We start from the raw sequence: 15,452 nt of genomic DNA, 5'->3' as shown, positions 1-15,452 counted from the left end.
AACAGCTGCCCCTCAGCGAGCCCAGAGAGATTGATTGTGGTTCTGTGCTTTTTTAAAGAACTTTGATTAGAAGCCTAGTTATTAAGAGGATTTAAGGGCTTTTTCTTTCTTGTTTGGATTATTTTCAAGGCACAAAGCAAGTATGAATCTTCTTAGGGAAACAAATTTATTCACAGCCATTCTCTTGACTGAGTTCCTGGGTCACCAGGATTTCTCATAGATAGTCATGAATGTGCCATCACTGAGGTTTTAGAGATATTCTGAACTATATTCTAGGCTGTGAGAGGAAGTAAAATGGGTGGGAGTGGTGGTATTGGTGGTGATTGTAGACATGTGGGAAGTAAGACCCCTTAGACAGATATTTCTTTTCCCCCAGAAACTACCTAGCTTTATGAAGTTATTCTTAAGAATTATATATTCTGAACAAATGGCAGGGCTTTCTTAAGGTCAATAGAGATAACTTTGAAGAGACTGTTCCTGACACCTCCCAAGCTAACAACTCCAGACCAAAAGAACTCCCAACTTTGGAGAGAGGTTCTTGAAAGGAAGAGGGGAAGTAACCTTGATGAAGGTTATTTGGGAACATGAGATGTCTCTAGGGCTTCTGTCAGGAAGACATTTTGAATAAAGATAAAAGACACAGTATTAAAAATTGATGTTGGAGAAAGAAGCTATTAAAATTTTAAAATTCTGTATAATTAGGGCAATAATTTTATTTTCACTGGGACTGAATCAGTCTGTATGGACTACTTATATAGTCAAGGTCTCTGATAGTTGAATGAAAACTAACAAAATTTTTCTTTTTCTATTATAGGTGCAGGTTATCATTCTGAATCCAAAGCCAAGGAATATAAACATGTATGCAAACGAGCTTGTCAGAAGGTATGAACAGAATATGTATAATTTAAAAATTTCCATTTTGAACATTAAAGTCGTTTTACCTTTATCAAAGATTTCAGGTTTCATTTACAGGACATTTTTTGGTTTGGACCATGAAATTATTCTGCTCATATTTGTAGGGTCTTCTTTTGCTTTTTTTTTTTTTTTTTTTTAAATTCTCTGAATGATGCTTAGCTCTTTTACCTCCTTTTCCAGATTAATCTATACTTTTGGAACTGTGAGCACATAATCATATTTCTTTTAATCTTTGCAAGGCAAAATACCCTGATAGAAGGGATAGAAAATACTGCTTAAAAGAAGCCAATGTCTTTCCATGAAGGGGAGAAAAAAAATCATAAAAAAATTAAAATGGGTACTTTCTTAGATTATCTTGTTACTTTATCCTTCTGCCTTTCATCATGTAGTTATATGGTAGCAAATTCATTGGTTTATTCCCGAGTATAGCTTTACCCTTGTACTTGGTTGTGCTTTTTTCCGCTTTGATTTTTAAGGTTTTGCTGAATTGCTTTGCTTAATATGGAAGCAGGAATGGCCTTAAAAGAAATATTGTTTATTTTTATATTGATCCTGCCTGCATACTATTGTAGGCAAACTTTCTGTTAGTTTTTTTATGCAAATAAAATGTTAATTGGATATGCATATCAAGTCAACATAGGTCTCCATCTCTTTTACTTATATTTACATATCATTTAAAAGAAAGATAATGCTTTATTAGATATCTTTTTTCTTTTTTTTTTTTTTTTAAAGAGGAAATTTAGTTTGTTTGTTTTATTTATTTTATTTTGAGACAGGGTCTCCATAATTCCTTAGGGTCTTGCTACGTTGCTGAGGCTAACCTCAAACATGTGATCCTCCTGCCTCAGCTTCCTGAGTCACTAGGATTACAGGCATGTGCCATCACTCCTGGTTTAGAGATATTTTTCTTAGGAATGGAATCCCATAAGGAAATGAGACTATTTTATTATAATAATTTTATTTCTTTACAATAATATGGCTAATGGGTCTCTAAGTTTTATATTTTTTCTTATTTTTCAAAGTGTGAAATCTTTTAATTGTCTCAAAAGAATGTTTTATTTTTATACAACTATAGTTCTAAAAAAATCTAATTCATTTGGGCTGTATAATCAACCTCCTTGATCTATATAATTAACTAGCTTCTTAAAAATTTGATAATGTGGAATATATTTCTTGACCTGTTTGTAAACTAAGTTGGAATGTTAGTATTTCATTTAGAAACTAGCTTCCCTTCATTCTCCTTCTTCTCTTAATTTATGGCCAAGAAAGCGGGTGATTTTTACAAATTTTTACTCTCTGTAGTTTATAAAAGTGATGCTGCTCTCATTGGCACATTCCTGTAGCCCAGCTTCTTAGGAGGCTGAGGCAGGAAAATTGCAAGTTTCTGTCTCAAAAATAAAATGAAAGGTCTGGGGTTGTAATTCACTGGTAGAGCACCCCTGGTTGCTCCAGTACTGCAAAAAAATTATTTTGGTATAAAATATAGTATTAAAAATATTTGTCAAGTGTATACTTCCCTCTGAGGATTTTGACATGCTGCTGCTGGGATTGAGACACTTCTTTTTTTTAATGGATGTGGGTGGGAAGAATAGTAACAGTGGGAGGTAAAATTGAAAATTATTAGCTTAGTCTGAGATTCAGTTACTTATATAAAATATGAATTGTCAGGATATTTTAACCAAACTACATTCACATAATTTCTGTGGCTGTTTTAAATTGTCTTATCATGAGTGAAGTAATTTCACTTACTAAATTTCTTGCATCTTAACATTTTGTGGCTGTACTTTATTCATTGTTTTAATTTGGATAAGTGAGCTATATCAGAAATTAATCTGAACATAACCACTACCTGTTTTAAATCTGAATATTTTATATATCGAAGTATGGAATTTATTTAGTGTTCAAGTGCTTTTTTTTTTGGTGCTAGGGATTGAACACAGGGCCTTGTGCATGCAAGGCAAGCACTCTACCAACTGAACTATATCTCCAGCCCAGTGTTCAATTTTTAACTCTGAACAACTCTTATACTTCTTTTAAACCTTTATGAAATTAAAGAGATCTTTGAGAAGTTGTGGTTTTACAATGAATTATTTGTCCCCTTGGTTTCAGGCCATTGAAAAACTACAGGCTGGTGCTCTGGCCACAGATGCAGTGACTGCAGCTCTGGTGGAACTTGAGGTATTGCTTTTCTCTGCTTATATTTTATTTAAAATATTTGTGAGTTTATGTTTTTGTTCTCAAATGGCATGAAATTGCTCAGTTAGTCAACCAAGTTACATAACTGGTGCTTCCAAACAATATTAATGAAGTTATGAAAAGATTGTGATATTGTTAGGTTTTTTTATTGGGGACTTTTCTGAGTAATAAAAAGTTGGTTAATTCCTTTATTTCTCATTTTTATAGATTCATGAGATCAAAAGTTGATGGTGACTGGATGTGTAAATTTTTTCAGTATTCTCAGTGGGAAAATTCTTAAAGTTGACTCCCTCAAAGTGATATATGTTTAAAAAATGAAAAACTCTAACCACCCTGAAAGTGTCTGAAGTGGAAGAGCAAGTTTCACCATGCGCATAAACGATATATACCCTGATATATCGATATGTACTGTGAAGTGCTTTTGTTATAGTGTGATTTTTAGGTTTTTCCCCAGTTTACCGCAGACATCAAGGAACTGAGTGGTGAGACTCTCAAGTTTGCTGTAATTTTTTGTATTCCAGAGTGAGGGTGTCTCATTTCTCCTAATCTGGAACTTTGATGAGTATGTACAGGGACTACTGACACCTTCAGAAAACTCAAGACTTGTAGAAGATAGGTTTGTGTCAGTCAGGATTATTTTTGATAATTTTTTTTTTTCTGGATAAGAAGACCACTTGAGGAATAAAAGTAAGACATGAAGGTAAAAACAATAATGAATATGAGGGCGGAGACAGTAGTTAAAGAAGACATTCCTAAACTGAATGGACTGTAGCCCAGGGAATTGTTCAAATAAATGCCTTCCTTGTGAAAATTGCTAAAATTACTAAAAGTTATTAAGTTAAATAAATTAAGCTGTGTTATCTGTATATTCTTCCCCTTAACTGTGGAATCATACTTTTGATCATTGCTTTGTAAATTTTAATCTCTTTTAACATTTTCAACTTGATACTAATGCAGTCAAGGCAAATGACTATGTAGTCAAGGTAGGTGGGCATCAGTTCTATTGTAGTTTGGTCCCTCAGAGGATATGTGGTGCCTTCCCATTGTGACTGATTCATCTTCCAGCTCTACCAGTCATTAGCCAAATGTTTCCTGAGGATATCACAGCCTATCCTTAGCTCAGTTTCCACATTTTAAATATGAGAATAATAATCCCTACTTCACAGAAGATTAAGTTAATATGCTAATCACTTTGAACACTCTGTGGCCCATAAATACTCTGTGGCTGGTAGTAATTATTACCATTATCAGATGCTTTGGAAATAATAGATATGAAGATAATATTTATGGTAACTATTAATTATAAGTATTACAATATCAAAGGTTAATTATATGCTGTAGAAGAAAGGAAAAAAATGACATAAGAAAGAAGTTTGATATATTTATTGTAAAATTTTACCTTTATTCAAAACACACACACAAGGAGGGCTTTATTTAACTTAATTCAATTTAATTCATTTGTTAGTTGAAACTTACCTTTGTGAAGAAGGTGATGTCCTGAGATTACCAGTGTGTAGAGTCAGTGTGTGTCTGGGGAAAGTTAATGAGTATCTGGAGAATATAGTGTAACGGTAACTATGGTTACAAATTTGAGTAAAATTAAGTTTTTAAAAAAATACTTAGATTGGGAGGCTGAAACAGGAGGATTGCGAGTTCAAAACCAGCCTCAGCAACTTAAGCAACTCAGTGAGACCCTGTCTCTAAAACAAATACAAAATAGGGCTGGGGATGTGGCTCAGTGGTTAAGTTCCCCTGAGTTTAATTCCTGGTACCCCCTTTATCCCCCCCAAATTAGAATAATTTTGATTTTCTCAAGTCATACTTATATCATGTTGAATATTTTATTCCATTTCCCTCTACTTTTAAAGGGATTACATATTTATACTTAGAAAAATACATTTTGAAATAGTAAGTTATTCATGAGTAAGTAGGATTTATAGTTTTAAATAATGACCTGTTTTTGAGAGTGTGGGTATGAATTAAGAAAAAATGTGTTGTACTATGTTTAATTGTAATAATACATATTGATATAATGGTAGAATAGGGTATTGCCCTGATTGAGGTTTAGTGTACTCCCCAACCTTTTGAGTATTAAATTTGGGGAAGAATTTCAATTATTGTTATTATTATTCTTGGTACTGGGGATTGAACTCAGGGGTACTCGACTACTGAGTCACATCCTCAACCCTATTTTTGTATTTTATTTAGAGATAGGGTCTCACTGAGTTGCTTAGTGCCTCACTGTTGCTGAGGCTGCTTTGAACTTGAGATTCTCCTGTCTCAGCTTCCTGAGCCACTGGGATTACAGATGTGCACCACCATGCCTGGCTCAATTATTTTTATAGTTCATTTTTTCTATCATATCTTTGATTTAATATATGTTAGTAGTTTAAAGCTACTCTAACTAGAAGAATTTTCCTGAATCTTAAGAATTATGTTGGAAGTCATGCTTATTATATTGCCCCCTGAAGTTTCTACCACCTTGTATAATTATTCTCCACTGAATTAAGCCAGGATAGATTTTCAAATGAAAAGTTCAGTTGAAGAAATATTGTAATAGTTTGGGTCAATCAAAAGATGTAAGAAAATTGGAATCTAATATTTTCTGTACTTAGAAGAGTATTGAGTCCTTTCAGCCTATAGAAAAGTGATAAGAAAAATCCCAGAGAGCCTTATATGTTCTGTTTATGTTTAATTTGAGACTAATCACTTATCTTTAATTTTGGTGAATCTATTCAGTTGAGTTAAATCTAATTATTCAGTAGGTATGGATAGTCATCAGACCTTTCTCTTTTGACTTCATGATGTATTATTTTGATTAAAGAAAAGACACTATTTAAACTTGCCTATTATATTATTTCTTTGGCAGATAATAATATTAGTGTGAAATCCTTGAACACTTTACTAACTGTGGATTGAAATGACTGAATGTGATTTAATGGTCCTTATTGATTAGAAAAGATTTCTGGCCTTGTGTTTTTAAAAAAATATAATTCGTACATTCCCAAATGTTGAAAAATACACTGATCTCAATTTAATGTATTGGAGGAGGAAGAGGCAAGGTGAAATAAAAGCAACTTTTCATATATCACTAATGCAGGTCACCAAGACACATCATTTTTGAGCTTTTCTTAGAAATATTTTTCTTGTCTGCCACAAAGGTGTTATCATTAGACTACCACTTCTTGACACCAGAGGGGGTGTTTTCTTCATTTAAATGAAGCAGGGGCAAGGGTACATAAGTCCCTACTTATTAATCTGACTAGCTTCTCCCTTTAGAGTTTTTGGAGGGAAGGTGGGCATTCCTGTGAGAGGTGTTTAATGGTGTGAGAATGGAAATATAACTCCAAAGTGTGTTTTGTTTTTCTTCAAAATGTGGGGAAGGGAATGGAAAGGTCAGTTTACTCATATTTTAGTGATTTATTGTTAAATAGATTTGGCCCCATTGTTCTATAAATCTTTTTTTTATGCTTTTTTTTTTTTTTAATGTAGTGCCAGGGACCGAACCTAGTGCTTTACTCATGCTAGGAAAGCGTTCTACCACTAAGCCACAATCCTGGCTCCTGTTTTATAAATCTTTTATAGATCATCCATATAACTGATGAGAAGGTGAATTTTATTTATTGGGTAGTACAACTCTGATTTAACTCACAACAGTAAAGATTAATTTTGTGAAACAATTTGGTCTTCATATCTGGGACTATACATTTGGAAGACAGTTGCTTTCTTGGCTGCTTTTGAAAGAGTTTTAGTTAAGTCAGTGTCAGTGGATTTATAATTCTAGACGGTAATTTTGCATACTTCACATAGTGTAGTTTCTGATGTGAATTTCTTCTGTGAGAAAATTGGACATAGATCTGGGTGAGTCATGTTGTTACCTTTTCTTAGGATTGTTCCTAAAGTAGAATGTTTTATTAATTCTGATTGAAAAAGAACTATTCATAACACTGAAATTTCCTTTGCACATTGATATTTTTCTAAAAAAGTACTGAGATCTGGTTCAAAAAGATATAATAAAGAATAATAGGTGAAATATGAATTGCAAACCTTTGGGAGTTGAGTCTTATGTGAGAAAACTGAGGAATCAGGCAGAGATTTTGAAGATCATGTAACTTTTGGGAAATTTTGGACAATTCATTTTGAAACTGGGTTTTTATAGTAGGTAGAATTCTGTATGTTAAGAACAGTGATAGCTTTTAACTTTCATATGACAAATTACGTAGTCTCCTCTTTAAAAATGATCTGTTAGGCTGAGGATGTAGCTGAAGGATACAGTACAAACTTGGCATGCACAAGATCCTGCGTTTGATCCCTAGTGCTGTGAAGGAAAAAAAAATTATTGAACTTATGTATTCTAACTGAACTCTACAGTTTTTTGATCAATTGCATTCAACCTTGAAGGCTCCCTATGGTCAGGGGAGATGGTAATTAATGGTTGAAACTGATTACTATCCAAATTTTTAGTGTTTATAGAGCAGATTATATTGGGCATAAGTTTTTATATCATTTTGCTAAATTAATAGTCTATCATTTTTTAAATTTTTATCTAATCCAATATAGTGATTACTTATAAACTGTTGGAAAGTCTTTTGAGAAGTCACTTATTTAGATGGCTGATATTTTGGGATGTAAGAAAGTAGATATTTGCATTATTATATACTTACATTATTATATATAATATTGTTATATATTTTTATTTCTTTAATGCAAGCTTAGAATGTTGATCACTGTTGAGTAGCCTTCATAGGTGTACCCCACCCTAGGCCTCTGTTCAGTTTTAGAAACTGGCATACTTCTTTCCCTGGGCTTTTTACTTCTGGGTGCAATTGTTTGTGTGCCAGAAGATGAAAAAAAAGAATACCTAAAGTTTGCCAGTCTTTGAAATGGTTAGAGATCATGAAGATGGTGTGGTGTGCCATTGGCATATGGGCGTATCTAAGTTGGAAGGAGACATTGAGCAGAGCTAATATATTCCTTGTTTCCCTCTCCAAACTTATAGCAAGTTTGCCTGTGGTTTCACTGGGATCAGATGCCTTACCACACACATCCTGTACCCTGCCTCACTCTGGTTGTCTGGTTTTTATTGCAAAAAAACGGGGGTATCGACTTTAAGCTTGTTTGTATTTATTCGGGAAGTCAGAAATTATTTAAATAAATGACTACTTTTATTCTCCTGTACAGTTTTTTCTGCAGAAATCATCTTTTCATAAGCAGAGGGTAGCTGAGTATTTCAGCCGGCCTTTGCTCCTTCTTCCCCTCCCCTCCCCCCACAGAGCTGAATCCTTTGGAAAGACAGCTTGATGCATTTAGTTCACATACATGTAAGTGCTCATTAACTAAAATGTGGCTGGTGAGTCTAATTTTAGGCCTGCCACCTTTGGAAGTTTCAGTTTTCTCTTCCATTGATAATATCTTTTAATCTTTGTAATGGGTTGGGGGCAGTCCTGCTTTTATGTATGTGAAGTAGGAGATTACTTTTTTTTCTTTGTAGTAGTTAAAATGTTTTCATTGCATGAAATTTGAGTTTTGACTTAGATACTCTTTCTCCTTTTTATTTTTTTTTTTTAAACTTGGTATTGTCGATTATTTCAAAGACTCTATTTTGCCTGTCTGTTTAGCAGTATTTCCAGTGGTGGTTCAGTATTTCTGTGTATTCCAGCTGTTTATGGAGTCTTTATGTTTCTCTGCATTTTTTTGTTTTATTTTTTGAGGTGTACACACACAGTTACACTTCATGGAGTTGCATCCAGCCAAGTATCCATGTTCTTCTTGTGAAGAGGCAGAGAAAATCACCTCTCCCAAGAATTTCCACCTTCTGACCAAGGGAAATGTGTCCTGAAGAGCTGTACGCAGATGGGAGGCAACTTGTTTGCTTGTTCTGCTGCTAGAGCATTGATTTAATTAGAAGACAGGCTGTGGGTGGCCATGTGCAGACAAAGAAGCACCAGACAGAGCCCAGTTAGCCTGGGACAGTAAAAGTAAGTTACGCTCTTTTAAAACACTTTTTTTTTTTTTTTTTTTTGAGTACTGATGCTGATTCTTGCCTTTAGTACTGAGGGGCAACTTGTAACTTACTGATTGTGTTTACACATTAGGTACATCTGTTCTTTTTCTAAGACCCTAGAGATAAAATGTGCTTTCTAGCACTGAGTACCTGCTTTAGTGGAAAAGCAGTGATCCCCACCCCCAATTTTTTTTTTTTTTTTTAAGAATAAAAAGGAAACTCAATCATTACATTTTTAGATTAACTTTACACTGCACAAAAAGCCTGTATTAGTTTCTGACCAAGTGAAAATATGTTAAGTGCAGAGTTTGTCATGTTTATTTTGTTCTGATGGGAACATGAAGACTTGTTTTAGCCTTTTCCAGCCATTTCTTGATGAGCAGTGTTGACCTCATCAAATATATTCATCTTGACTAAATTTGGTAGAGAGTTGGTCTAAGATTAGACTTAGCAATTCCTGCAGACTATGTAGCTTTATGTGTGAGCCTTTATTTTTCTTTGGGAGTTGTTATTATTTATTTGCTATTAGTTTCAAAGAACATCATGTTTTATTTGTTATCTTGATGAAGACAGTCACAAGTTGTAGAGGAAAGTTGTCTTACATTAATNTATATATATATTTTATATATATATATATAAATATATATGATAGTATGATAGAGTTAGTAGTTTTTTGACTTTGTTGTAATACTCAGAACTTTGGTCTTCAGAGTAGAAAATATCTAATAATCTTCAATTCATAGGAATGTTACATAAAAGGGATTTAATTAGATTTAGTGTTTTTAGAATTTATAGTGTTGTGATTTTGGAGTCATTATGTGTGTGTGTGTTTTGTGTGTATTTGGATCTATATAATTTGAGGCATCAATTTTATAGTCTAACAATGATTTTATTGTTGTTTTTGTTTTTTGTTCTTGATAGTGAAAGGAGCTAGGCTAAGATTGAGTGTAGCAAAACCAAAGGCTGATACTAAGATACTTAATGTGAAAGGCCTCCTTTTGATTTTAAATTTTTGTGCTTCTCTCAAACCCAGGCCTTTATTCAGAATCTGGAAGAAAATGAAGAAGAATCTTAAGCTATATAATTTTTAAGAATACCATCAAAATCATATTCTAAATCTTGCTTTAAAATAGAGCAAAACATTACTTAAATTTTTTTCATTGTTTGTGCGTGTACATCTGTCTCTCTCTTTTATGTGTATAGCAGACTTTACCTAAGTGTTAGAGTAATGATGAATTGTAGATCACTTTAGGAAACAGCTAGCCAGGCAGGGTGGTGCACACCTTTAATCTCAACCACTCAGGAGGCTGAGGCAAGAGGATTAAAAGTTTAAGGCCAGCCTGTGCATTTTAGCAAGATCATGTCTCAAAATAAAAGTAAACTGGAGATATCGCTCAATGGAAAGTACCCCTGGGTTCAATCCTCAGTACTGAGGGTTGGGGAGGGGGGAATCTTAAAATTTAGTTTTAGACATCCCAGTTCACAAAAAGTCTTTGCCTATTCACATTGCCAGATAATTTTTTTATTCATTATTTATTGTTTTTAGTTTGGTAAAATATATGCAACAAAAATTTTATAGTTTCAACCATTTTTAAGTGTACATTTCAGTAGCATTAAATGCATTCATAATGTTACACAACCATCACTGCTGTGTATGTTCAGAACCTTTTCATCATCTCAAGCAGAAACTGTACCAACTAAACAACTTTTGCCAGGGAGGTTTTTACTGACTGATCACTCCCACTAAGTGTCCAGAATCTGGCATTGTGTATACATTTCTTGACAGTTCATGTCATGCTGCGTATACCTTAGCACAGGGCATCAACAGTGTAACACATTAAGCTTCCCAGAAAATTCAGAGTGGGAAACACATTTGTTTTCCTCTCCTGGAATATATACAGATGTTAACAACATTTTTTAGTGGATTTGAAGTCTTTTTAATAAGAAGGAGCATATTTAGTAGAGAATTTGAAGGTTGGTAATAGCCACCCCCCCTCCAATTCTGACCCTGTCATATGATAGAAGGATGGTTTAAATTATTGTAATTCCATGATCTGTTAGGTTCTTTTTGAGTGATATTTCCATATTATTGTCAGCATGGTTAAAAGGTGTAATTTTTAGGTTTAAGGGAAGTATAAGTGGCTGCCAAATTTGGCAATATTGAAGAAACAGCTACATTTGTCTTTTCTATTGTAGCTCATGTGGAAAGGACAATTTCAGGTACTGTGTATGCTAACTTCTTCCTGGACATCAGAAGGAATCCAACTAAAACAATTTTTAAAACTATTTCAGATGTGCAAGTCTCTTGAAGCCAATATTTTATTTTAGAGGTTTGTGTTATGTTTGACAAGCAACTCTGTACCGCAATTCTATGACTTTCAATTAAAAAAGTGAAAAACAAACTGCTGTGATGTCGTTTTTCTGCTTAATTATGTTACATTCATTTGTAAAATTAGGCAGATTAATAAGTGAGTATAAATGTGCAGTGCTTTTTGCAAAAAATATTTTAAATAAGATTAATGGTTCCATTTTTTGACAAAATATTTTATGCTATGCTAGATCAACAAATGCTCTAATGAGCAGATATCAACATTTGTTTATTTATTTTTTCTTCTGATATTTCCAGAAGATCTAAGAAAAACATGGAAGGGCTTTCTTAGTACATATATTGTTGTGTGAGATCATATTAAAAATATACTTTTAAGAAATAAAGTATATTGTTTTTTGTATAATTTGAGCAGTTAAAAAATGAACTGTCACAGATACTAAAACTTGGTTCAATATACTATATTTGACTCAAGTGTTCATAGACTGTGATACAAACAAATGTTTTCTCCACTTACATTCAGGATAACTAAAATATTACTTTAACACATGTTAAAAGTAGAACACTGTAACTATTTGGCTAGATATAATTCCAGGCTGTCTATGTTGAGTAATTTCCTCAGGCATTCCAACTTTGATCAACCACAGCAAGAACTTTTAGCATGTCTGTAAAGCAGCCAGTGCATCTGTAAATATGTCCTGAGGAAGAGAGAAAAGAGGGAATGCCAAAAAAGAAAGAATACTTTGTGTCGTTAAGGAGCAGTTACAGAATGAAAATGGAAAGTATTTTATTTCCTTAGAAACCCTTTTTAGATAATTGAACCTCTGATTTCTAAGTATGCCCTGTAGTTCTGTATTAATGAATGAAAGATACTTCATTTGAGCCCAATAAAAATATTTTCTGACTAACTCTGCTGAAACTTATTAAAGTACATTGATTCTTGAACTTTCTACTCTTTATAAATGTAAGAATTGAATAAAACCCAAATGTAATTAATAGTATGTGTTTCAGTAAAGTGTGTTTTAATGTTTATAATTGTTCAGTATTTGGGTGAAAATGTTTACATATGGCTGAGTTTTCAAGAATAACTCTAAGAACAGGCAGTACTACTGAAGAAACTTTTTTTTTTTTTCAACACATGGATGAATGTAGATTTTTTTGATTTTTATTTTCAGTGACCTAAAAATAAATGTGCAAATAGCTACTGGTTTCCATATGTAAACATGGACTTAAGAATATTAATAATGGTAAATCACCCTCTCCTGTATGAGAAGTACATATTTTCTGTATTTTTGGATATAACTTGCTCATATCATGGATATAACTTCCTGGAGATATTTTAAGATACAGTTAACAATTACTTGCAAACTGGATATTCAATTGGATGATCTATCTAGCTTTTTACTATGTTAACAACAGATACTATTACCTCTAATGAATTAGTTCCAGTTCTGAATATTCTGCTTTATAGAACCAAAATTTAGGAGAAATTCCTAATCCTCTTTGGCTTTCATGTTGTGATCTCAGTTATTGTCCATATTCTTTAATTATTTATTCCTGAGGAATAAGGTTAACACAGTTAAATAAAATTTACTAATAAAAAACATTTGCCATAATTTCATTGAAAGTTTATTCAGAACAGAACAAATGGCACTGTAACTGGTAGATTTATATCTTTCAAGTCCTTCTCCTGTATCTTAAAAGAAGTGTAGAGAAATGATGAATGGAAAAGCTGGGAGAGAAGATAGAGGGGCAGGTTCATTAATTGTGGTGTTCATGGATGGGTGCTTGAATAGATGTCTGAGTTGGTTACTGTATTAGTTTTATGTCATTATAGCAAAATACTTGAGGCAGATAACTTTATCAAAAGTTTATTAAGTTCACAGTCTTCAAGGTTCAATGGCATGGCACCTTCATTGGCTCAGTTCCTGGTGAATAGTAGGTGGCAGTAGTAGGAATGCCTTTTGGATCAAGTGATCATATCTCAAGCCAGGAAGGAGGGAGAGCTGGGAGTAGCCGAACCCCAATTTTTAAAGCGACCTTCCCAGAGAAGTCCTGTGGGAACTCTCTTCTGAGGTAATACCACCAATGACCTAAGGATCTCCTCCCAGGCCCTACCTCCAAAGGTTTCATTACCTACCTTCCTGTAGTATCACCCTGCAAACTAAGCCTTCAATCATAATAGACCCTTGGGGAACACTCAAACCACATCCTGACCACAGCAGTTACCTTGTTAGTGTTTCTGTGTTTACCTGAGAATTTTTCTTCAAATATTGTTCATCTGAATGCCATAGTTTATTCAAAATATATTACTTATTTATCTTTTCTGCCTACTACCTTGGTTTTAAAGTCTCTAAAGTACACAGGGAGAACATAAGAGCCAACTTTTGCCTTTCTGGTGGCTGGTTCTCTAATTTATAGATATGTATTTTTAAATAATTATTTTACCTTATTATTTCTTTGCCATTTTTTTGCATGCTACCATGCTCTTCCTTTATGTATGTATTCTTGTGTTTATTTATTTGCTATTAGTTTCAAAGAACATCATGTTTTATTTGTTATCTTGATGAAGACAGTCACAAGTTGTAGAGGAAAGTTGTCTTACATTAATGGCATTTGAGAAAAAAATACCATTATATTTTGTCAGTCTTTTCCTGTAGATTTTGGGTAGTAGATTTTGGGTAGAAAGACCATTTGACTCATTTTGAAGAGGCAGAGAAAGTATTATAGATTCTGTTTATTGTAGTCAGAAGATATGTGACATTTCTGACCATTAACCTGGTTCTTCTTAGTAAAGCTTAATTAACATGGTATTTAGATTGCAACACAGATGAAATGACTCACTTCCCTCTTTTCTATTTTTTTTAGGTAGTTATATATATTCAATGTTTGAAATATTCAAGTAAGCATGATAATGAAACCATGATCTATTGTTACAAGTGGCATTTGTGTGAAAGAACTGTTTTGTCCAAAATCTGCATTGCATGGAGAATTTAGAATTTACCTGAGCAAAAAGCTCAGATTTTGCATTGCAGAAGCTTGAGACCTCCTTAACCTTTACAAAAAGATGTAGGCCAGAGGTTGCAAAGAGACAATTCACAGATGTGCGTGAATTGGCCCATATACTAGTTTTTAAAAGTTGGAATTTATTGTCATCCTTTAGTATTCAAGAGACATAAAAATATGGATTTCTGATTAAAAAAAAAAAAAAAAGATCTGGCCACATGGAACATGCATTCTTTTAGGGCTGCAGTTTGCCAGGGCTGAGTGACAGCTGGCCCTTCAGTGTAGGAGTTTTTGAGTATAACTTAACACTGTATTTCAGTTTAGGTATGACTGAAAATAAGTCTTGGACAGAGATGCCAACTTTTGCAATCTTGTGAGGGCCAAGAAAATGAGTTGATGGCTTAACTGACATTAGTTTAATGCTCTGGAGGTTGCAAATTGTTGTAACAGAGACTTCTATTTTTTTTCCCTGCTCCGGTGCTGAGGTAGCGAACCTAGGGCCTTGTGCTTACTAGGCAAGTACTCTACCACTGAGCCACATTCCCAGTTATTAATAGGGATTTCTACCAGAACGTAAAACTGTAATAAGTTTTGATGTAATTTTTTAAAAGTAGGAATTGGGTATTAGTGTTACTTTATTATTTTATTATATAGAATTATAATATTATGTAGAATTTCAGGTGAAACTAAAAGACTTTTCAAAAAATTTCTTATTGGAGCAGTTGAACCAATACTAAAGCAGATCAAAATACCTTCTGACCCAAGTTAAGTTTGGACCTTTAATTTCCTAAATTGTTCCTTTGTTTACTTCTAGTCCCAGGAGTAAACTACTATTTTCAGTGTTTATGGTGAAGAACATACCATAAGTCCAACCATGTTGCATTGATCTCCAAACTTTTGCTAACCTCCTTAATGATAGTTAACTTCCAACATTATTTATTTTATCTTGATTCCATTATTATTCTTCCTCCTCCTCCTCCTCCTCCTCCTCCTCCTCCTTTGTCT

At 33.5% G+C, this 15,452-nt stretch overlaps 1 protein-coding gene across 10 annotated transcripts in view; it reads left to right on the top strand.

Annotated features, from left to right (window-relative positions):
* Positions 1-15,452, top strand: part of Tasp1 (taspase 1) — a 275,265-nt gene that overhangs the window by 15,954 nt on the left and 243,859 nt on the right. For 9 of the 10 annotated variants that reach the window (XR_007350527.1, XR_007350526.1, XR_007350529.1 and 6 more), the window contains exons 3-4: positions 815-882; positions 3,025-3,093. Coding sequence is in view for 5 of the 10 variants with exons in the window: in XM_015482972.2 (XP_015338458.1) it covers positions 815-882; positions 3,025-3,093 (137 nt within the window). In the remaining 5 variants the exon portion in view is untranslated. Of the gene's footprint in view, positions 1-814; positions 883-3,024; positions 3,094-8,384; positions 8,433-8,822; positions 9,090-15,452 lie in introns of those variants that run through there. The other variant, XM_048811324.1, reaches the window with a different exon arrangement.

Source organism: Marmota marmota, unplaced genomic scaffold, assembly GCF_001458135.2.
Source record: "Marmota marmota marmota unplaced genomic scaffold, marMar, whole genome shotgun sequence".
Lineage (NCBI taxonomy): Eukaryota > Metazoa > Chordata > Mammalia > Rodentia > Sciuridae > Marmota > Marmota marmota.
This window is presented reverse-complemented; position numbering and strand designations above follow the sequence as displayed.